A 24,424-nucleotide genomic window follows, 5' to 3' on the forward strand; every position below is an offset into this window, starting at 1 on the left:
ATTTTCACAAAGTTACAGTTGACAGGTAGGCATATCATTTTGTTCTGCTTTTTGAATTTTCCTGCCGGCACAATTGTAATAGGCACATATTATGGAAACACCATGATTTATTTAATAATGGCGACTTCAAGATATTTATTCTATCATCAGTTCTCGTATTCTCTCCCTCATGTGGCATCTCTATTACGCTTTCTGTTGTATGGGAGACATTCGGTAACTTGGAATATAAATGTTCATTTCTTTCTATTATCATAAGACATTTCCCCGTATTATTCTATGTAAATACCTTTTAAATTGCTCTATATTCCTATTTGGATAAGAGTTCAGTGCTGGGGAGATGACTTAATGTGTAAGAGCCCTCGCTCTGCAAGCATAGGGACCTGAGAATCTGGGTTCCGATCCCCAGCACCTTTGTAAAAATCTGGGCATGGATTTGTAGACATATAACATATATCTGGACAGTCAACCCTAAAGATTCTCCTGCCTTGCCCAGCCCCCCACCTCCAGCACTGGGATTACAAACATGTACAACCATGGCATTTTAGCATAAGTTCTGGGGATAAAAAAACCAAATAAACAAACAGCCATTGGCAGTATCCAGTGAAGGAAAGGAAAGTAGGTATCTGGCATGCATCTACTTCACAAAACTCTGGCCTTATTTGTACACGTGGGGAAGTGAGGGGCACACCTGGGAGCTCCACCGTGTTGTTCAGTGGCTTCTTGCACACGTAAGGCTGCTGAGATTCACAGGAAACACTTTGCCATAGCCCGGACTCTGTGTCCATTCTTGCACAGCTTGACCCACCAATCACAGGTGCAGCAGGTGTGCCTTAAAAAGATTTTCAAGGAGGCAGAAGGAGGTTAGGGCCAGAGTAGTCTTAAAATTATTCAAAGTTCATGATTTCCTGTCTTTTTGGAGGCTCATGGTATGGTTAAAACTTTCAACTAAATTGAAAAGTTATAGGCCGCTGTAAGCAACAACGACACGCTCATTTGTCCTTCTGAAACACAAGATGGAGGGGGACATTCTGATCCACGAGAGCTAACTCACAGCAGAGAAACGAACCCGTCTCTGCTCTAGAGCTACTTCCACCGTGCACACCTGTGGCCAGAGCCTCTTAGTGCATATTAAATTTACTCTATGGTAAATATTTACCAGACAGAAACGTTATTGTGCGTTTCTGCCTTTATGACCTTAAATATTAACTTAAGGACTAGGACTCAGCTCAGTAGTGGGGCACTTGCCTCGCAAAGTCTATTTTTGACTCAGTAGAGTATCACCTTGTTTACTAATAAAAATATTTCGTTGACGAAAACATCATGGTTGCTTTATAATACTCAATGCACTTCTCTTCTATGTAGGTGGAAGGAACCCTGTCATTCACATTATTATTCAGGTTTTGCCTTTATCAGATTTTAGGTTTCAAAAGGTTCCTTCCTCATTTTTTTTCTTTGTAGAAAGCTTCTGGTGAAACAGAATATTATTTTCGTTGATGTATTTATTTGTGTAATAAGCTATATCTGTTGTGTTCCTGGTGTTTGGGTGGTACCATGTGGAAGTAAGGGATTTTTCTGCACTAAAGGCAACCTGCAGGCTAAGTGCAGCACTGGGAGTCAGGACTCTATGGAACGTAGAATGATTCCTGGCCATGTTGTGGGGTTTATTCTGTTATTACTTTAAAATGCAGGGGGGCTCTAAAGCCTAGGAGCAAATGCTCCATTGCCTACAACATGGCTAACTTGGCTAAAATAATACCACAGTTAAGAATGTCAGAAAAAAATTCTGAAGAAGCTAGCATGAGATCTGACTGTACGTGGAACTTTTATAAGCTCTGGATGAATAAAAAATTCCTAGCTTTGAAGCCTTTACTCTGTATACATTGCTGGGGAAGAGCATTTACCTGGATCCCAATTAAGAAATTTGAGTGGCTTGAAGTCTGACCATTCCCAGCCTCTAGCAGAATAGAGCTGATTCAGCCCAAGCCAAACGATTCTAGCAATGTCTTCTTTTCCTGTACAAATTATATAATTTTTTAAATTGAAAATAGATCTCTTATGCAATATATTCTGGTTATGTTTTTTCCTCCCCTGACTCCTCCCAGATCCCCCCCTTCCCTACCCACCCAAGTTCACAAAAACAAGTATATAAAATAATGATGATAAAACTCAGGATGAAGAAACCAGAATAAGACAAAACAACAAACAGAAGAAAAAGAGCCAAAGAAAAAGCACAAGAAACACACACACACACACACACACACACACACACACACACACACAGTCACACACGTAGAGATACATGGAATTACATAATTTTTAACAATGACAAAATTATTTAATTCAAACTTCTTTTTAACTGATAGTCAAAAAACCAGAAGGTCTTAACTGAAGCAGGAATCTCACTATGGGGGATGTCTAGACAACAGAGGCAGGTCATGTTAATGGACAACAAAACTTCATTTTTTTTTTTTTGAGAAGGCCAAAGTCTAATAAATTTGTTCAATTCTGCTTTCCAAATGTCCAGTTCTCCGCCCCCCCACCCCCGTGGTAATAGAATTTTCTGAGTGACAGTTTCACTACGTATTTTCAATCCTTACGCAGGAGGCTTACTCAAAAGCAGTTTCCATCCTGTGCCTAGATTTTGAGATCTGATTGTATTCCAATCTGACAGGTCAAAGCCATAAAGCCTATATTATTTGCCAGATCTATAAATATAAAAATCAAACCCATAAAGTATTGCCCTCATAAAAAGTTTAGTTTAGCAGAGGGGAATATCTGGGGACCCTTCAAACAGAAAAGCATTTCTGGGTTAGAAATATGTATAGGAATGGTTTCATGACTCTACTATGTTGTGTGTTTAAATTAGATATGAGAGTTTTATACATACACAAATACCACACACACACACACACACACACACCTGTAGTCATATCATACAATCTTATTATTTCATAATTAAAACCATTGGGAAGAGAAGGAAGGGGACAGAGAAGTATAAATAATTTCAACAGTGAGACTAGTTACCTGATGTGGATACAAAATATGGTTGTGCCCATGCTTGTATGGGTCTGTACATAATGGAGAAAAACATGAAGAAAATAAAAATGATCGTAAGGATTTTTACTGTGGTGGTTTGAATAGGTTTGGCCCCTGTAGATTCTTGTGTTTGATGCTTGGCCCACAGGGAGTGGCACCATTAGGAGGTGTCGCCTTTGTTGGAGTACAAGTGTGACTATGAGGGTGGGATTTGGGGTTTCCTATACTTAAGCTCCACCCAGTGTGGAAGACAGCCTCCTCTTGGATGCCTCCAGATTAAGATGTAGAACCCTCAGCTCCTCCTCCAGCACCATGTCTGTCTGCATGTCACCATGCTTCCCACCATGATGATAATGGACTGAACCTGTTAAGCTGTAAGCCAGTCCCAATTAAATGTCTTCCTTTATAAGAGCTGCCTTGGTCATGATGTCTCTTCACAGCAAAAAACAAACAAGCAGACAAACAAACAAACAAACAAACAAAAACCCCCACTAACTAAGACATTAGTTAAACCATCATCATCCAGGAGGTCATGAATCTGGAAAGAAAGACTTTATCAAGACCGTGAGGGAAGAATTTGAAAAATTAATTAAGGCCAGGTAGAAGAGACAGAGCAACTGATGAAACGGTCTATGAATGACAAGGGGAGGTTGACAAACATTAAGATGGGGACCTTTATAAATTTGTTGGGGTATTTTCAGCTGAAAATGACTTAACAACAGTTTCCTAATTACTCACAGGAAAATATGTATGTTATTACATCATGTCCCTATCTATGTCCCTATAAGGTACCTATGTGTATGTATTATAGACTATAGGGATTACACAGAGAAAAACCATATTTAGACTATGAGGACTTTCCAAGAGAAACTTTGACTATACATAATCTTTGCCTTCCTGACGACTCTAGAAGCCAAACGTGTAAAGCAGGCCTTTTGGGGACTTGCAAAGGAGCTTCGTTAAGAAAGGAGACAGGCTCCTAGGACCCAGAAATAAGCATATCTTCAATGGTGGATGTTTACACAGGGTGTTGGCAAATGAAAGAGTCAGTGTAGTGATCAGGATGGAAGAATGGCTGGTAAGACACAAAGGTCTTGGGAAAAGGAGGAGCTTTCGGAGGAGCTGGTGGGAGCATGATCTGGATACAGATGGAAGTATGTGGGTGAGAACGTAAAGTCGGCTCCACCTTCCTCCAGGAAGTAGATGGCAGAGACGCTTTATTAAGTAAGGAGAGGGCAGCTGTGTTTGTGTGGAAGCCTTGAGGAGGTTGGGCAAGAACTTCGGATTCTTCCTTCTCTTTTACCCCATCAGCTCCTGTAACAGCCGCCAGCACCGCTACCGAGCGCACATTGAAGCCTCAATCTAAGGCACAGTTCCCCTTGTTAGTAAAAGGAGTTGGTTTCCCAGCATTCCAAAAGAAGTCCTGGAAGCCAAGAAGTCTTTCTGGTGCTCCAGACTTAACCATGTCTCCTGATGTCTCGAAGGCTGTTTGTTTTCATTTCCACCTTCCTGCCGTGGTTCAAGCAGGATACTAGGAGTTCCTTCCCATCCGCTACAGATTCAGCCATATCCTTCCCGTGAAGGTTTTTCAGATAGCCCCTCATAGGAAGTAATTACTGCAGTATAACCCTGTGGTTACCTGCAGGCAGGGACAGACTTACACAATGGTATCTTTTGAACTAAAGACCCTGATTCGTCTCCTTACTGTCTTTGTAGTTTGTACTGACATCACTGGAATTAAAGAATTTAAGTTTTCTACCATTCTGGCAACCCGTGGATGTAAATGAGAAATGGGCACATTCTAAGTGAAGGACAGACAGAATGGGCACAGGAGGACATGAAGGACAGCGACAGTTTATGTGGACCGTCAAGAGCTGGGCTTTTTCTTTACTTAGCGCTCAGGTAAGACTTTGCCTGTCTTGCAGATGGTCAGCAGTAGAGAGCCTGGACTAAAGAAACAGGCAAGTCCTTTATTCCTTTTCTGTCTTTTGTCTGTATTTAATTGGCACATAGTAACCATATGTGTTTGTGGGTGGCAGTGTGAAGCTTTGATGCACCGTATAGTGATCGAACCAGGGAAATGGGCACGCTTATCACTTTAAACATTTATCTTTTCTTTGTGATAAGGGCAGTCCAAGTCCTCTCCAGTTGTTCTGAAATAGACAGTGTGTGACTTCCAACTACAGTTATCTTATTGTGCAATGGAACACCACCATTCAGTTGTAAATGTTACTTTGTACCTACTGACCGACCTCTCCCCAAGCCCCTCTCTTCCCTTCCTGCTGCTCTCCTCAGCCTTCCCTTCCCACTCCTCTCAGCTCTTACGAGGTCAGGATTTTAGACCCCACATATGACTGACAGCCTGTGGCAACCCTCTTTCTATGCCTGAACTGTCACAAACGCTAGGATGTCTTTTCACTGTGTATATGCCAGTTTTTCTTGACCTCATTGGGTGGTAGAAATCTTTGTCGATGGCTGTTGGTTATTTATGTTGGTCACTGTGAGTAGAGCTGCCATCAGTGTGGCAGAGTGGGTATCTCTGTATCTCCTTGGCATGCTCTTTCCTTCCCTTTGGCTGTGCACCTAATACAGGAGCTGCTGAATGGTCCTCTTTTTAATATTCCGAGGAACCTATACTGACTTCCACAATGGTTATACTACTTTACAGTATTCCTGATTGTGTGTAAGCGCTCTCCCTTCTTCTTGTCCTCATTTGCATTTATTATAATAATAATAATAAAGAAGTGATATCTTGCTGTGGCATTGGCTTGTATTTATCTAGTGGTTAGTTATTTTGAGCATTTAAAACTCTATCCTATCTTTGACTAGTTTTGTGGGTTTTTACAACTGTCTAGTTAGGCCTATAGCTCTTGTTTGGTCAAACTTTGCTATTGAGTTTTCTGAGTTCCTTACAAATTCTGAATATTAGCCCCATGCCAGGTACATAGTTCATAAATATTTCCCGAGGCACATTTGGCTGCCCCTGAGACCTCTGTCCAGGTTTGACTGTGTACTTCTCTTCCACAGTGAGTGATGATAAGCCTGATAACATAGGCCTAAATTGAGCCACAGAAGAACTCTTCAGCTGCATCAGAAAGGCTGCAACTGCCCTAACTTGCAAACACCCTAACCTGGAACTATCCTAGCCATGGGGGTGCAGGTCACGTAGCTCAAGGTGGAAAAATTCTCAGGGTGAAGGCAAATTAGGAAATGTTCCTGCACAGGGCATATGGGTCTTTTTCAGAGTTTTAGGGGAACTCCAGTTGGTTTTAGGTCCTGAGAAACTCAGTTACATATGATGAATACAAACAATCCGAATCTGTCACCCCATCTATGAATTAACAACAACAATAAAACTTTAAAAAAATATATAACTAAGTAGATGCAAGACAGGCAGAAAAAAAAAGAAAACTCTTTAGGATTTTGAGGGACTCACAAAAGGGGTCACCTCTTCACCTGTTTCTGGAAATAGATTCCCAGTGTCAATCAATCACTGATTGTTAAAATCAAAGGCTTTGGGGGAATGATATTTTCATCATATACATAATATATATTGTATATAACTAATGAAATACATAATATATCATATATTATAAATATTATATGATGTATATATGGTTATATAAATATTAATGTATGTGTATATGTATATATGTATGTGTATAATATTTTGAATTTCTACTACTCTGAAGACAAAACAAAACCAAACAAAATCTACTCTGCATATCCTTGCTATTCATTTACTTTAGGACTTTCTTTTAAAAATGGCTTCTTTTATTTTTTTGAGATTATAATAGTACAATGACATCATTCCCCTATCCCCTTTCTTCCCTCTACACTGCACCATACACCTCTCCCTGCTCTCTTGTAAATTCACAGCCTCTTTTTCCACTGATTGACCCTACATGCATATATATGTGTGTATTGATATGTATATATACATATATATATACATACACACACATACACACACACACACATACACACACACACATATATATATGCATGCTATATATGTACACCTAAATACAAAAATGCATCCTGTATACTGTTGCTTGTATGGATGCTTTCAGGGGTGACCATTTGGTACTGGATAACCTGTTAGTGTGTTCTTCCTCTGGGAGGACTGCTCCTGCCTCCTACTCTCAAGACTCTTTAGTTGCTTATAATTCTTTGTGTAGAGCTGAGGCCATGTGTGCTTTCCCCTGTCCATTTAAGCATGCCTTTTAACACTCCTTCCGGGGGCGGAGGCTCAGCTCCGTGGTTAGGGGTGCAGATGACCTGTATTCAGTTTCCAGTACTCACAACAGTCTGTAATTCTAGTTCCAAAGGATCTGATGCCCTTCTACAGCTTTCACACACACGAAAACACACATACACACAGGCACGTACATGTGTGCATACATACACTATTTTAAAAACATCAAAAGAAAACCCTAAACCTCTCCTTGCCCCTGAGCCTTCCACTCCCTTATGAAGACTTTTCACTGAGGTCAGCTAGCATGATTCACTACCTGCTCTATCTTCCTCAAATTCTCTGTTTTGTGGTGTCCAGAGGTTTTAGCGTTCTGCCCTCTCCTCCCCATTCTGTCCGTTTGGGATTAGGGCACTGACTGCATCCTGTGCCCTAACTTGCTTTCTAAGCAGGTTCCCCTCAAGTTTCTATCATGAGACGCATTTCAACACATGGACTATGCTTACATTCAATTCCCCCCTCCCTTTTCCCCTTGTAGGCTTCAATGCTGAGGCTTAGATTTTAAGAGGGCCAGAAAGGATATTATCAAAAGAGCATGCCTGGTTATACATTGTAGAAGAAGAAAGCATCTTTGCAAGTCCAGCTGTCTGCTCCACCACAGGCAAGTTGAACCTACCCGTAATATAGGCTAATTCTGCAGCACCATGGATACTCAGTAAGTCAGCTCCTTGGTTCTGACAGGAGACATAAGCTTCTTTCCAAGACAGAACTTCCTGATTATTAAATTGGTAGCAACTTCCAATCTGCTCATTCTTTTCCCAATTACCTTCACAGCCGTTTTCTGTTGATAAAGAGATAAATGAGTGATTATAAAATAAGGAGATTATGTTTTCTGTTACTTGGAGTGCCTACAAGATCGCGATTCAATTTACATCCGCTTAGGACATGCCAAAAGGGAGGCTGTCACTGCATGGAGCATATTTCTTTACTCACTGAAATGGAAGTCAGAGCATAGCAAATGACTCGAGCGGGCAAACACCTCCACTTTCCCTCCATGCCTTGTCAACTACAATGCCATGTTTGTATCAGTGTTCCTTCATGCACTTTGCCTGAAGAAAGAAGTCTCAATATATGCAGATGTGGAGCACTGGGCCAATGTAAAACAAGCTCACTTGAACTTGGTAAAGATGGGTTGTTGCCTAGAAAGCACTGTATGCATAGAGATGCTGTTAAAATGGCTAAGCTACAGAGCATAGTGACTTCTTTATTTTGGAAATTCAGCCCAAATTTCTCCTTAATATTTGAATAGATGATCGACTACATGAATAGAATGATGTAGGGGGCACATTACATATGCATATAGGACTCACATTACATATGCACATATAGGCATAGAAACATGAGTGTACAACACAGAAGGTCCATAGTGTATGCTCTGTGAGAGTGTGGTATGTATGCACATGTTTATGGCAGCAGGCTCCTGTGCTGGTGTGTGAATGTGCAAGCAGAGACAGGAGGGAGACATCAGGTGTTTTGCTGGATCTCTCTCCTTCCCCTTGAGACAGGATCTATTGGTTAACCTGAAGCTAGGTTGCCAGCCAGCAAACCTCAGAAATCCTCTTGTCTTCAACCTCCATAGCACTGGGGTTACTGGCTGGTGTCCTTAACTATGTCTAACTTTCTATTTTTTAATTTGAGTGCCAGTAACAAGCACTCTTACCTACTTAATGCCCTGTCCCCAGCTCCATTGTGTGTGTGTGTATTATATATATATATATATATATATATATATATATATATATGATATATAAATGTGTCTTTCAAATAAAGAACCTTCAAGTTGTACCATGATTCAGTTATATAGATCTTGAGATAATTGAATTGGTCCAAAATATACTCAGTTTCCTATGTGATCCCAGAAAGAGGGAAAACCAATTTAGTCTGGATCATATTACCTAATGCTCTATCCAGTGAGTTTCAAGGGGGCTTTCCACTACCAGTTACACACCAAATAGTACACTCATGATTTTATCCACTGCTGAATACATAGAGTGGGGCAAAGACCCACAGGTGTCTGTGGCAATGGTACAACCAGAACACCCTCATTTCTGTGGCTTCTGAATGGAATATTTGCATCTTGCCCAGTCTTCTGTAGCATATACAGCAAGAGAGATCATGCCACTTGGTAGAGGAAAAATAGGGTAAATTTCAGGCACATTCGTATTACCAGTGAAGGCATCTTCTTTGTAAAGCTAGAAGCTTCCAGTGGGGTGGCAGTGTGTTTGCTGTTCCACACTACCTCCAGGGCTTAGCAAACCTCAGATTTGAGAATTCGGCCTTCTTTCATAAAAAGTAACTCTGGTAGGTACACGAATGCATTAACACCCCTGCCCAAGAAGGCAACTAGGCACACAGGCAGCTTCCAGACAAGGCAATAAGGCAGAGCATGTAAATACACTGGAGAACGAGCATCAGGAATACTGGCCTCCCCACCAGCCTTCGCATAAATGTGGTCTGACCCTGGCAAGACCTTCTATCGACCTGAGAAAATTCTAACCTGAAATTTCTGACCCAAGCGATAGTGAGAGTTAAAAGAAACAGTTATGTTCTTAGACACAATTCACTTGTTATAAATTATAAGAAGCAAACACTGTGTATTTTTTAAAAATTTTTCTAACTAGATCTCAGGTGTTTAAAAAGTCTGGGCCTTGGTCTAGAAGAGCAATTCTCACAGAGAGGTCCTCAGACCAGCATCATCAGAATGACCTGGGAACTTATGAAACTACAGATGCCCAGGCTCCATCTCAAAACCGATGAATCAGAACCTTTGGAGGTACCCCCTCTGTTTTAACAAACACTCCAACTGGGATTGGTGCACCCTGATGTGTGGAATCATTGTCCCTGTCTAATTTCTTCAAGTTGGTCAGAAGCTTAGGTTCTCTTAAGGAAGGATCAGCATACTATACCACCAGGCTGCCGTTTCTCTGGGCCGGAGAGTAGAGCCATTTGAGGCAAAGGCTTTACAGCCAGGTTTCTTGGACCTTCAAGACCTTATGCAACTATGTGGTCCACCTGGGCCTCACTATGCTTTTCTGTAGTTGCTATGGGTGCTGAATGGTTATAATAGATATTGAAGGCTTAGAACAGTGCCTGATACTGGGAGTGGGGTTCTGATAGTCTTATGTCAACTTGACACAAGATAGATTTATCGGACTGGAGGGGACCTCAATTGAGAAATGCTGCTGTAAGATCTGCCACAAGAAAGAGCTGTAAAGCATTTTCTTACTTAGTGTTTGAATAGGGGAGGGCCCAGTCTACGTGGGTGGTGCTATGTTGGGCTGGTGGTCCTGGGTTCTATAAGAAAGCACACTGAGCAGGCCACAGGGAGCAAGCCAGTAAGAAGACCACTCTAAGACCTCTGAATCAGCTCCTGTCTCCAGGTTCCTGCTCTGTTTGTGTTCCTGTACTGATTTCCTTCAATGGTGAACAGTGATACAGAAATGTAAGCCAAATGAACCCTTTCCTCCCTAACTTGCTTTTTGGTCATGGTGTTTTGTCACAGCAGTAAAAAGCCAAACTAAGACAAGAGGTCATATACTATTATTATTTACATCTGAAGTTCTTTTTCTCTTTTTTTAAAATAGGCTCTTTCAACCTGTTGTCATTAATTTTCTTTGAGACAGTATTCTCACACTTCTTAGCTCTGGCTGACCTGAAACTCATCATTCTCCAGGATCAGTCTCATGAGTGCTGAGGTTACAAGAGTTAACTATCACACTTGTCGTTCAATATTCCTTAGCATGTACCACATGCCAGTCACTGTGATTTCTTTGTAATACTTTCCCATTTGCTAAGAAACTCTCTCTGTTTTATACCAGACCATAACACAAGCACTCCTTGGATCTGCCCATTTCTATAAAGAGGAATGAATGTTTTAGTACCCTGGATAGTTTTCTTCTAATGAGAAACAACTCGAAAACATACTCTGATCAACACATGGGCGTGGTGGAGCAAACACTGTCACTAATTCGGGGAGGGCCAAAGGCATGTGTCTCTTTCTCTTCCAGCCTTGGCTTCAGGGCACAAATCTACTTTAAGTGTCACAATCCTAAATATGGCTTCTCAGCTCCTCTGTACCTGTCGCTCTTGTTTGCTTCAGGAAACTCGCAAAGGTGATGTCCTTCTAGTCAAGCTCCAGTGTCTCATGCCCCACTTTCTCCTGAAGCTGCAACTTCCCACCTTTCTACTTTCCCCTGATGTGTAGCTGAGCTTCCCCAGTGCCCTCTCCCAATCCCATCTTCCACAAACAGTCCTGCTTCTCTTCTTGACCAGCTTCTCAAGGCAAATTCAGAGCTGTACCAGACTTCAGGGAAGAAGTCCTGCAAACACAGATTCCTTATCTAGGATGATATCGGCTGCAGATTTATCAAGTCATCTTAAACTCCCCCTTTTCCCCTTCCCCTCCTATAAACACTGCTCTCTTCTTCAATTAAATAGTTCACCAGCCCATACATACCTGGTTGTAGGCAGATGCCCCACTTTTGGTCATATTCATAACTTGGGGTAGTGGCACACCATGGCCCACTGTGATCCTCATCATGAATGCAGTCATGGTACCATGTCCCACCAATCAAGAAAGGGAATTCACAAGGCCTTCCATAGGAGTTCCCACCTCTGGTGTATATCTCTGTGGGATGGGGAGGAAGAAGAGGACATTTCAGAGCTGAACAGCCATCTCAGGGTAGCTCATTTCTATAATGTTTAAAGAAAGAGCATTGGTTTCACTTATGAACTACAACATCTAAGCGGGCTATATACTGTGGAGAGAGCACTGAGACAGACTGCTCTGGTCTGTACTTTGAATGCTGGAGTTTCCTGCAAGCATAGTTTCTGCATTTCGAACTGAGGCCATCAGTGCTTAACTCCAGGGTTGTCCACTGTGTATTTAGCAAAAGTGTAAGGTTTCTTTCCTGTGATGTAAGGAAGCAATGAAAGACCCCGCCTTGATCAAGTAAGAGGAGACTGATTCCAGCAGGGGGAGAAAACTTAGGTACTTCCTCAAAATGGGTATCTTGACAGAGATTCAATTCACCTCATTTCTTTCTTTTTTATTCACTTTACATCCTTCCCATTACCCCCGTCCCCGTCACAATCCTTCCTACCCTTTCCTCTCCCCTTCTCCTCTGAGCAAGTTCGAGTCCCTCTGGGCATCCCTCCACCCTGGAACATCAAGTCTCTGTGGGGCTGGGCGCATCCTCTTCCATTGAGGCCAGACAAAGCAGCCCAGCTAGAATCACCTCCATTTCTTTATGTGAACCTGCATCGCTGACATATGTGTCAGCTCTGAAACCACTTATGCAATTAGAGAGATGGACAAAGGCTATTGTTGCCCAACAGAATTGAGACTGTGGCTTTGAAGAAGTGAAGGACGAGAGCTGCTAGATCCCTGAGTAGATGCGTGGAGCGAGTCAGGACATGGCAATTCAGGTGATGAAAAAGAATTGGCCTTAACAGGGCAGTCATGGGAGAAGCTGGTGACCAATGAGGTAGCTTTTGTTCTAGTAGTTTTCTCTGGTCCCCAGAGAGGCACTGGGAAACTATCAGGAAGCAGATATGCCTGGGAACTCCAGAGGAAGTGCTCAATAGTATGTCAATAACCGTCTTCTTGAAAACGTGTTTTATAGAGCAGCTAACCGTGTATCTATTTCTGTCACCTTTTTAAATATAGCTTCAATTTCTTCAGAACTGGTTATTACCCGATGAGAGAATGGCCATTAGGGAGAGCACAGTCGTCAGATCTCATTAACCTTCATTGGGCTTTTAGAGTCCCTCAGAAAGACTCAAGGATCTGCTTTAAAGGATGCTTGAGATAGCATAGAATTCTGTCTATGTCCTTCATCATCCTCAAGTGTTCACAGGCCCAAGTGAGAGACTTAAGTCTGGAAGGTATTACACAGCAGTGCAAAAGAAGTAAGAATCATCTGGATGCTTCTCTGCAGAAAAAAAATCTTTGTGGGTCATTGGTTTTCTTTCCCTATGCCACACAAATGGCTTTCAAGGGAATGATTCTGCTAAAGAGTGTGGTGACCTTTTGTTTTATAAGAAGCCTGCTCATCACATAGGTTTCAGATTTGACCACGTCAAAAAAAAGTCCCCAAGGCGCATGACCAATTTCCCTTCCTTAGGACAGAGAGTACTGAGAAGGACAATCCCAGAGCATGATGCAATGCTGCTGCTGCTGCTGCGACCTTCAGGGTTTTCTATAACCTTTTATTTCTGTGTGCAAAGTGATTTCAGACACACTTCTCTACTTGTTCCTCACCACAAGCCTGTGAGATCAGAGCTGTCTGTGAAATTCCCACTTTTGAGAAGTAGTTAAGGACACATTGGGTGGCTCATGGCGAAACACGGGGATAAGGACAGCCTCTTGGAGTAGTCACTGACACCTGCCAACAACTTTACACCAGTCACTGCTTCTGCAGGTTTCAAGGTACCCATGGCTCAAAGATGGTTTGTCACAGTTCTCTGTGTCACACAGCATACTGTAAACCAGTGAGCAAAAACAGCCATGATGGATACAGGCAGCTAACGATGCTCTAACAGAAGCGTCTTGTTCTCAGTTGTCCTTTGCTGTTGTTTCATATTCAAGAATTTACTTGGAGTTACCCTACACAGGGGTAACGCCCCTCCCAGAAGCCATAAGTTGCTAAGTGAAAGTCCCACTGCCAAGTGTAGTATACTTCCCCTCAACTTATTGGTCAGAGGTGTCCCAAAGATTCCCCCAAACAATCAGGCTATTAACACTGCTCTTGGTTGCCCATCAGAACTTGATGGTGAGACCCTAATACTGAAGATACTACACATACTGGTCACAGGACATGGAGTAATCAAGTGGTATTGACAAGAACGTTTTCTCCTTGCTGGGTAGCTTCCAGAGTACTGGAAGATGCTCTCCAGTCTGCTGGGACTGGGAGGGAGTCAGCAACAGCATTGCCCAGCTGTGAATGCCGTGAGTTACAATGATGAGCAGTGTGGCAAGAAATGACCATGGATGGGACAGTGGCATAAATGCAATGGGGATGACCAACCAACTCCCACTTGCATTGAAGGACCACTCCACAGGAGGAAACACACGCCTGGTATGTATATATGGTCAAGATCCTATGTTTGGAGATCTCACAGGCCCTAGGAGTGGACCTACTACTATTATCTACAAAATAGACATGATATAAAAACAACCATCTAAATTTATATCTCTCTACCTGTTGATTCATTCAGCTCTCAGACCTCATCTCAGACTAAAAAAAAAAAATTTTTTTTGTGTGGTTGAGGTAGTTAACACAAAACTTCACAACTGGCCAAGCACAGAGAACAAGTGGGTGCTCGGCCATAAACAGAACCCCCATACCACACCCCCTTCCCAAGGCCCAGGAACCATCTTAGGAGAGGGAATGGGAAGACTGTAAAAGAGCTAGAGGTCTGGGAGCATGGGAGTGAACTTTGTTTAATAGACATGGCAGGACCACCCTCCTCATGATCTCCTAGTAGCTGTGGGAGCCTGCATAAGATGTGTGCAAGATCAAGCCAGCTAACACACTAGCTTGGACTGGGAAGGGGTCTTTGAACCCCCATCCTTAACTGAGGAGCTTTGACATCAATGGAAGAGAGTTGGTTTTCTTTAAGGTTGTGTCGGTAGGCTGAGCACATTCCGGAAGAAGGTCCCACAGCTAGGTCTACATGGGAAGCACAAAGTAGAGTCGATGAGTTATTAAAATAAATAAATCAAATCAAATCAAATTGGAAGCTCAAAAGGTGGGGGGGGGGAGGTGTCAGTGGGCCTGGCAGGAATTAAGAGGAGTTGGCAGTAAAAAAATGATCAAAATATATTGTGTTAAATTCTCAAAGAGTAAAGTGTTTTGTTTCTTTGTTTTTTTATTTTTTTTTATTTTTTTTATTTTTGTTTTTTCGAGACAGGGTTTCTCTGTGTAGCCTTGGCTGCCCTGGAACTCACTCTGTAGACCAGGCTGGGCTCCAACTCAGAAATCCGCCTGCCTCTGCCTCCCAAGTGCTGGGATTAAAGGCATGCGCCACCACCGCCCAGCTGGTTTTTTTTTTTTTTTTTTTTTTTTTTTTTTTTTTTTTTTTTTATACAATTTAGAACAAAGAACAAAGACCATGACAATATTCATATACTTGCTTTTGGTAATGGCCAAAGAAAACTTCACAGTTAGAATGTCAAATCAGAAATACAAAGAGCAACATGGGACACCTATGCCAAAGATGAAAATATTACAAAAACCCGTGAGATGTTCAAAAATATTTCTATTCTATTAAAATTTCTAGGCATGAAAAATAAACCACCTCTTTTTTTCTTTCTTATATTTTTAAATTTAGGGTTCAGTCAACATTATTAGATTATGTGGCTTTAGCCTATATGAAATATTTCCTGTCAGCATAGCATTCCTCTCTCCTAGCATTCAAAATTACATCATAGGAGGTAAATAAACAAGGCATAGGAATTCAAGTCCTGTGTTTACCACACCAAAAGGCTGTGTGACCTCTGATAACACACCTAAGCTTTTCTAGCCCTGTCTACAAAGGGGAAGGGTGGGGTACCCTTAGGTGTGGTAAGACTATAGCTTACAGTGACTGCTCATTGTGACTTTATTTAAACTGAGTCATGCATGTTCAGTTGTGGGGAGCCGAGGAAGTAGTACCGAGTGAATGAATGTCCATTGCCAACAAGTGAACAGCCATGTCTAGGAACCACGCAAAGCCTTCTCCATATGGATCAGACTCAGAAAGATATGGCCCAAGTACAAGTGATTACCAACCAGTGACCAGTGTGTGTAAAAAACTGCAGCTCCCTTCTGGATGTTTACAGCCTGACATTGCTAACCCACAGAGACCTGACTCCAGGACCTGCTAACCACTCTCCCTGCACTATACTTAATAAATGCACTGAGGTTCTGGTTTATTGCAGTAGTTGGTGCCACTCCATCAGACTGCACACAGCTCCCTCACCCCGGTCGGGTTTCCAGGGCAAAGCCGTGCTGGGCATGGCATTTAAATGAAACACACATTACAGCAAAAGGGTCAAAGTCCCTCTCTGGTAACTCACCGTGGTAAGGATGGTCACAAAGGTTTTCCTCGGAGCCTCCTTTCTTCCAGACATCAGACGAATTGGTACTGGCTACGGCATATCCGTCTTTCAGAGCCAGCCTGTACTGGGCAGCGGTGTACAGAGAATGGTGTTCACATTTCCACCACAGCATGGCGTTAGAGTCACAGCTGAACATTCGCAGGTTGTCTGTGGCTTTGGTAATATCTAGGCCAAGGCACTTTTGGGATTCCAGGTGGAAGAGTCGGTGCTGGGACACCCACTTCCATAACATGGTTTTAGTGTCGCTACAGTCCTGTGCCACTATCCAGTCAGACAGAGGCTGGATGCACTTGCCAGTGTTTTCATTGATGATGGTGAATGGATCATTACCTAGGCCTAGACAGTAAGGGAAGACATTTTAGGACTCCACATCACGTGACGAATGCACCTTGCTCCTGCTTGTTTGCTGAGGAGAGTCTGATTAACCCTGGACTGCACTCCCTCTTGGGTTTGGTAAACTCATGAGTTCTACAAAGAGCGAGGGTCTCAATGTGCTCTAAAGCCAGTCTGTCTGGGCCCGAACTTTGCCTCTGCTGTGCTACCTATGAGAGCAGAGCAAATTATTGAACTTTTGTGCTTCGGTTTTCTCTTGTGTAAGGCTGTACCGACTTCACACTGTGGATGTAAGGATGCTGGCATGTGCCAATCCATGTCAGTAGAGAGGAGAGTGTGTATGTGATTTTGCTGGTCCCTAAAAGGTTCCCTGGTTTGCTCATAGAGCAGCTACTTAGTTTTTTCCCTTTTCTTCCGCAAATGGCCTGTGGCCAGTGAAAAATTATCCTGAGTCACACCTCTGTCTTGCTAGTTTGGTTCCACAGCACAGTGGTCAGACCATCAGAATCTGCTCTCACTTCAGCTCCTTCCCCCTCACCAACTGTAAAGGCAGGGATCTATGTTCCTCTGGCTTAGCACAGGTGACTGTGGCCATGCCAAGGGGGAATCTACATACAAACCACTTCTCCAGAACCTTCCGTGAAAGGTGTACGTAAAGGGAGAGAAAACTTCCGAGAAGGCAGGAGTAGAGAAACCGGGGGTAAGAAACAGGAGAAAATAGAGGATCTGGGTTCTGAGGGCAGGGAACCTGTGGCCAGCCCCACTGCAGCACCGCCAGGAGAGACAGAAGCTGGGAATTCACCAAGTAAATCACCCAAAGGAGGCCAAACACTGGGTTCCAGGAATAACCTGCACTACCAGGCCTAATGTCTTGTATGTGTGAGCAAGAGAAAATGAGAATTAACCCACGGAAGCTAAGGACTAGAGATGATGCCTCTTCAACTGATCTCCCAGCACTGCAGCAAAGCACAGTGAAATACTTTGGCCAGCTTTTTTTACAAAATAGTAATAATTTAAAAAAAAAAAAAACCAAAAAACCCATGGCCTAGATGGTCATGCTGATGAGCAGAAGGCTGGACCATTTTAGACAAGCTTAAACAGGCATTGTCAATGAACCGGAGTTCAGCAGAACAGCGCTCAAGATTCTGGTTCCACAAAGGTGTTTTCATTTTGAGTTCAGCTTCACAGTCACTGGGTTTGCAAACAGGGGAAATTTTCTTAAGTCACAGGTTAAAGAGTTAAAGGTTGTCATGCCAGGCACTATTGGCCAGATGGGAAACTTCACAGTGTAAGTCATAGCTACGAAATCCTATCTGATCACGTGGACATTGGATGGAATTTTGTTTTGTTTTGTTTCAAGTAGCAGCAGCAAGACAAAGCAATAGGAGACAACAAAGAAACCCTTAAGGGGACAGTTACTTATTTCTGCTTTCAAATTTGAACCACACAGGATGACAGGGTGTTGGGTCGCTGGTTGAAAGCACCTGCCATGCAAGCCCGAGGAACTCACTCCGAATCTGCAGAACCCACTTAAAAGCTGATGTGAGGTTTGAGGTATACAATCCTAATGTTCCCACGGGAAACGCAGGCAGAGGCAGGAGGCCCCAGAAGCTCATGGGTCAGCTAGCCTGGCATAGATGGTGGAAACAAACAACAAAACCCCCCACAAAAGAAAACAACAAAGAAACCCTGTCTCGAATGAGGTAGAGAGTTGGGACCAACACCCAAAGTTGTCCGCTGACCTCTTTAGTGGTAGTGTGTGTGTTGGTGTGTAGTGTGCAGTGTCCGTGTATGTACACATACACACAAATAAAAAAAAATTGTGTGGAGCTGCTGTTAGGTGGGTTGGTGCAGCAGCAGCTGTCCTTTCTTTCTTCCTTGACACCCTCTTTCACTCTTTGATGGTCCCAGGTGGGGAGGACGGTGAGCCAAAAGGAACACTTCCCTAACGCTCTCCTCCAACATAGTCAGTCGCTCCTCAAATACCTGATTTACTCTTTCCCCTCCCCCCACTGTCTTCCACATCTCCAAAGTATCACAAACCACAGCAGATAAGGGACGTCTGTTGCACGTGGTACTCGCCCTTCTTGACAAATTCCTCTCATTGACCCTGTAGTCTCCGTGGTCTTTCCTGGACACTCAGCTCTATGACTCTTGACCCTGAACAGGTTACCTGGGCAAGCAGAAGCTTTGCTTTCTTTTGAAGTTCTACATTTTTTAGGATTCTCCATAAAACTCGGTAGGTTAGGTCTAAGTCCTCATGTGGCGGGAGGGCCAGTATTGGAGCATTGGGAAAGCATTGGGAGTTCCTAGACTGAAGCCCTATGCGTATTACCAGTTCGATGGAAGACAGGGGGAAGCTACGTCCTCTCCCAGGGTCCTTGAATCCCTAATATCAGATGAAAGCTGTGGAGTGCAGGTAAGCCATTCCAGAGCTAGCTTGCCATGCTTTCACCAGGTAACAGTGTCCTGGCTCCCCAGGTCTTACGAACCTTTGCCCAAGTTATCGCTTGTTCTTGCAGACAGCCACAGTACTAGCTCATACCACTGTACTGTTAGTAGCATCTGAAGTCATTCTAATTTCATTTATAACAAACATATGGAGTTAGTCAAGAAGTCCTCTTTTGTCAACACTTGACAGAAGAAAGTTTTACTTTTTTTTTTTTTTTTTTTTTCATTTCTACACTTACACAGTACTTCCAGGACACTTGTGGGCTTAGCATTTTGGTAGGAACCAGACTACAGTGACATGTGGCATAGCATGGAGTGGCAAAGGAGGAGTCTAAGTGTCTTAAGTAAGTTGTGCTTTTGAATGTAGATATGTGTGCCAGAATAAACCTGTGCTTGAACTGTGTATGTAATCCATATCAGTGTTTGATACTCACACCAGTGAGATTTCTTAGGACAATTATTCATTATTAATAATGTAAGAAACTTGTCATTAGCTTTCATGTATAATGGATGTGTAAGTATTAATAAATAATAATATATTTGCTGTGGGAGAGTTTTATTCTTTCATAACAGTTTTCTATATCATCCTTAGCCCTGAGCAATAAATAGCTCTTCAGTCTACCTGTTTCCTGGCATTATGGGACTGCAGATTGAAGAGTGGGAAGGAAAACTGATAAACTAAAAATAATTTCTTATTTAGAAAATCATTTTATAAGGGCCTATAAACGACCTGAGAAATGTACTGCATTTTGGAAAGGTAACTACAAATTTTGGTGAATATTTCTGTGGTGCTATGCATCAAACCCAGTGCCTCGAGCATGTTAGGGCAGTGTCTTTGCACCGAGCTCTTTCCAAGACCCAAGCTGGATTTCGTCCCTAGCTTTATATTATATCTTGTCCACTTTCCGTCTTTGCACTAATCTTCAATAGAGTTTTCACATTCGCCTCCAAATTTGTGTTTGGGACAAATCTAAAGGGCAGAGGCTGATGATAAGAAGATGAACACGTCTTGGAGTCTTTTTTTTTTTTAAACATGCTTCATCTTATATAAAGACTTTAGTGAGGTTTAGGGGAATAGCCAAAGAACATTGTCATAATTACATTTTGTTGGTTGGTTAGTACAGGGTTTCTCTGCCTAATGTTGGCTGTCTGGAACTTGTTCTGTAGACCAGGCTGGCCTTGAACTCACAGAGATCCATTTGCATCTGCCTCCCAAGTGCTAGAATTAAAAGCATGTGACACTACTGCCTGGCTTGGAAATGATTTTTTTTTTTTTTTTGCATTCTTATTTCTATCAAAGAAAACCATCTCTTTTAACATTTTCTTATTGTCCAATCTCTAGGCTCAAATTTTAGTCCTGCATAAAGAACTCTGCATATCTTGGGAGAGAAACTGGTTATGAGCATCTATCAATTATAACTACAGACCCACCGGAAGGAAAAGGGCACGGGGAAGTGGAGAGAACAAGGATGCTGGCAGCAATCATTCCCAGGGAATCTCTATGGTTTACTTTGTTAAGTGTTGTGTAGTCTCTGTCAAGTGTAAAGAACATACAGCTATAGAAGGAGAGACACAGCAGTGTGGGTTTGCTGCTCAAAACAAGTCTTGAAGAGACAACTGAATTCATGGCGGTAAACCAGGCATCAGAGAGCAAATAATTCCAGATTGGATGGTGTGGGTGAGACGCTCAGAAATCCCCAAAGTAGTGGTTCTCAACCTTCCCAATGCTGCAACCCTTTAATACAGCTCCTCGGGGTATAGTGTCCCCAACCATAAAGCTATTTCTGTTGCTCCTTCATAACTGTAATTTCACTATTGTTATGAATCATAATATAAATATCTGTGTTTTCTGATGGTCTTAGGCAACCCGTTTGAAAGGGTCGTTTGACCCCCCCATCCCCAATCCCCAAGCTGAAAAAAATGCTGCCCTAAAGGATCACATTGCTTCACGCTGTTAGATCTCCAAGGAAGCAAAAAAAAAAAAAAAAAAAAAAAAAAGCAAGCTTGGCCTCTCCCCAAGAACAGAGAGATACTTTTTCAGCAATTGGGTGGCCAGGACTGGCTTGCCCAAGCTCCCTGCATACACGTGACACGGCGCATACCATGAATCTAGCACCCTGAATCTGACCCACAACTACACAAGCTAATAGAATAGTTAGAAGCTCAAACTCCAATTCTGAGCTAGAGAGATGACTCAGTGGGTAAAAGTGTTTGTCAGTCAAGCATGAGGACTTGAGTTTAAAACCCCAGCAGCCACATTAAATTAAAGAGAGAGAGAGAGAGAGAGAGAGAGAGAGAGAGAGAGAGACAGAGACAGAGACAGAGACAGAGAGACAGAGAGAGACAGAGAGAGAGACAGAGAAGGTGGGGGCATGGCCCTGAATTCCTGCAACCCCACAGTTATGAAGCAGAAGCAGGTAGATCCCAGGAGTTCCATAGCAGCCAGCCTAGACAAAATGGTGAATTTGGGATTCAGTGAGAGACGCTGTCTCAAGAGTATAAGGTGGAGAGTGATGGAGGAGGAGATGGGACCCCTTTCTCTGGCTTTCACACACACACACACACACACACACACACACACACACACACACACACACACACAGAGAGAGAGAGAGAGAGAGAGAGAGAGAGAGAGAGAGAGAGAATAAAATCCTCAAACCTCTTCGTGTGTGTGTGTGTGTGAGAGAGAGAGAGAGAGAGAGAGAGAGAGAGAGAGAGAGAGAGAGAATATAAAACCCTCAAACCTCTTCATGTGTTCACCCCAATATGAGGCTACAAGCCTGGCCTGAAGATGAAAGAGTGCCACCCAGGGCAGCCGTTAGAAGTGAGGAAGAAGGGATACAAATGCCTGTGGAGACACTTTTATGGGAACAAACTTAAGCCTAACACTCTCTGCTTTGGGGCCCTGAGACAGGATGGGGACTGTGGAGATGGTGGTGTTCTAGTCAGATGAACACCACAACCAAAAGCAGCCTGGGGAGGAGAGGGTTTATTACAGTTTACACTTTCACAGCATTAGTCCTTGAAAGAAGTCAGGGCAGGAATTTAAGGCAGAAACCGAATCAGAGGCCAGAGAGGAGTGCTGCTTACTGGCTTGCTTCCCATGGCTCGTCCAGCCTGCTTTCTTATACCATTCAGGACAACCTGTCCTGGGGAGGCCTCACCCAGTCTGCTGGGCCCTCTATAGACTTGCCTATAGGCCAATCTGATGGAAGAATTTTCTCAATCAAGGTTCCTCTTCCCAGATGACAGTAGCTTGTGTCAGGTTGACGATAAACAAAAAACCCAACCTAGACATTTGAAAATTAAGGAAATCTTAAAATCTGTGAAGGAAGCAAAACAGGACTTCCAGATGTAAACCAAGAGACAAGTGACCGGAAGTTAACATGCTTACTGCTGGAAATTGCTGCAGGTAGATTTCTGTCCTTGGATGGCGCAACAGAAAGAATTTAGCTCTCCTATCAATAAAAGATTTTACTATTAATAGTTTCTTTGGTGGGTCCAGTGCAGAAAGTCAAAGGAACACTGAGAAAAGTCGGTCAAGACAGGACTCATTAAAGGGTAGGTTGATGACACCCGCTCTTTCAGGGCACTCTTCCCATAACTCTGGACACAGTCTACATGAGAGAGTAACTAAGCTTAGCTCCAAAGAAAGCAAGAGGCACACTCAGAACTTCCTAAAACCCATCTGGACCACCTTTTCTTCCTTCATGGCTGGTGAGATAGCACAAGTAGCCGGTGAATGTTCAATGCCCGTAGGTTGCCGTTTGTATAGCCCAATTAAGTAAAAAGATCCTTGGCACACCCTTTGTTGAAGCAAAAAGAGAAAGCAAAAGCAAAAATTTAACTGCTAAGAGGGATGGTGGTGCTGGCACTACCGGTGAGCTTTAGAGAAGGCATCCTTTCCTCACTGACAGGAAGTGAGCTGCACTTATGTTTGGGGCCAGCTGTTTGAGTTCGGGAGAATTTGGAAGTAATAACCAGATTAGAAGCGCCTCTGCTCTAGGTGACAGGGAAGGGCATCCTAATCCTTCTTCCTGGCTGACTTCTGAGGACCTGATTTCCTTTTCCTCCTGTTCAGTGGGCACAGTGAAGTCGTGATGGCTGGGAGTCCTTGCAGTGTGGGTGAAGTCTCATCATTTTCCTGGAGGTTCCAAGCCTCCAAGGGGCGACAAGGATGTAAGTGGAAGTGGAGAATCCCGGAGAAGCATGATTTCAGGGGACAGTAGAGGAACAAGGGGCAGAAAAAGCTTCTGGGAAAGGGGTGTGGGCCTCTTTTAGGCTTAGGGTCCCTTCACACCACATGCTCCCGTCCCCCCGCCCCCGCCCGTTGCCCTCCTAGGCCAGACATCCCCGCTTGTCTGCTCCAGAGACACAGAGAGCAAGGCGATCGCGACCCGACCCGGAGGAGGCAAATGCTCAGAGCAGCAGCGTCGAGGCCGTCTGGTTACCTGAGCGCTCCGAAGGCTCCACAAGCCCGAAGGACCTCAGCAACAGAACGAGCAGCCCAGCCGCCCGGCCCGGGGTGGCCCACCGCGTCCCCATCTCCAGTGCCAAGCCTCTGCTGCCCGCACCGGCTCCAGGGGTGAGCCCCGCCGGCCTCTCAACGCCTCTGGGGCAACCTCTGGGGTGCGCAGACCCCGCCCCCCGAAGCTCTCCGCCAATCAGAGCTCCGCTTCGGTCCCCGGCCGAGCGGGGGCGTGCAGGAGTCCCCCCACCCACACATCTGCGAGGGCCGGGGACTTCCAGAAGGCTGGAAGAGTGCACAGGAAAACCACAGGGTATGGGGGTCCTCTCCCCCTCGTCTTAAGCAAATTTGGGGAAGTGCGGCTCTGTCAGTTTAGCACTTGTTCTTCCTAGTAGGGAGACAAGGCAGTGAGCTAGGGCGTCTGGTTGAAAATGTTCACACAACCATGGTCTCTACAGAGGAGGGAAAGTGCACGCTTGGATCTGTGGTGCCTGTGGTCAAGCCAAAGACCTCAGTTGTGTTTAACAACATCGTAGTCATTTTGGAAGTATGAACAAAGGTGGAATAAAGGCACGTTGTGGGTTGACCTGAAGTTGTCAAATCACATTAAAAGTGACAGTTATTCCAGCAATTTTACCACTTTTAAGGAGTTTTAACAGGAACCTTTGCAGAGTCTTTTTCTTTAACAGTCTAGTAGTAGTAATAATCTATTTGAAATGTGAAAGTCTGTACCCAGAATCTGAAATTCAGGCCCATTTATTCCGTCCCTTGGACAATG

General features: G+C 43.5%; 1 protein-coding gene across 2 annotated transcripts in view; it reads right to left on the reverse strand.

Annotated features, from left to right (window-relative positions):
- Ly75 (lymphocyte antigen 75) overlaps nucleotides 1-23,787 on the reverse strand; it is a 132,953-nt gene extending 109,166 nt beyond the window's left edge. The window contains exons 1-6 of one of the 2 annotated variants that reach the window (XM_076928809.1): nucleotides 23,630-23,780; nucleotides 16,353-16,730; nucleotides 11,748-11,918; nucleotides 7,908-8,072; nucleotides 1,902-2,012; nucleotides 689-829 (exon numbers count right to left, since the gene is read on the reverse strand). In XM_076928809.1, coding sequence (XP_076784924.1) covers nucleotides 689-829; nucleotides 1,902-2,012; nucleotides 7,908-8,072; nucleotides 11,748-11,918; nucleotides 16,353-16,730; nucleotides 23,630-23,723 — 1,060 coding nt within the window. In that variant the 5' untranslated portion in view covers nucleotides 23,724-23,780. Of the gene's footprint in view, nucleotides 1-688; nucleotides 830-1,901; nucleotides 2,013-7,907; nucleotides 8,073-11,747; nucleotides 11,919-16,352; nucleotides 16,731-23,629 lie in introns of both variants that reach the window. The other variant, XM_076928808.1, reaches the window with a different exon arrangement.
- Between the last annotated feature and the right edge of the window lie 637 nt (nucleotides 23,788-24,424).

The sequence above is a fragment of the Arvicanthis niloticus genome, chromosome 2 (genome assembly GCF_011762505.2).
Source record: "Arvicanthis niloticus isolate mArvNil1 chromosome 2, mArvNil1.pat.X, whole genome shotgun sequence".
NCBI lineage: Eukaryota > Metazoa > Chordata > Mammalia > Rodentia > Muridae > Arvicanthis > Arvicanthis niloticus.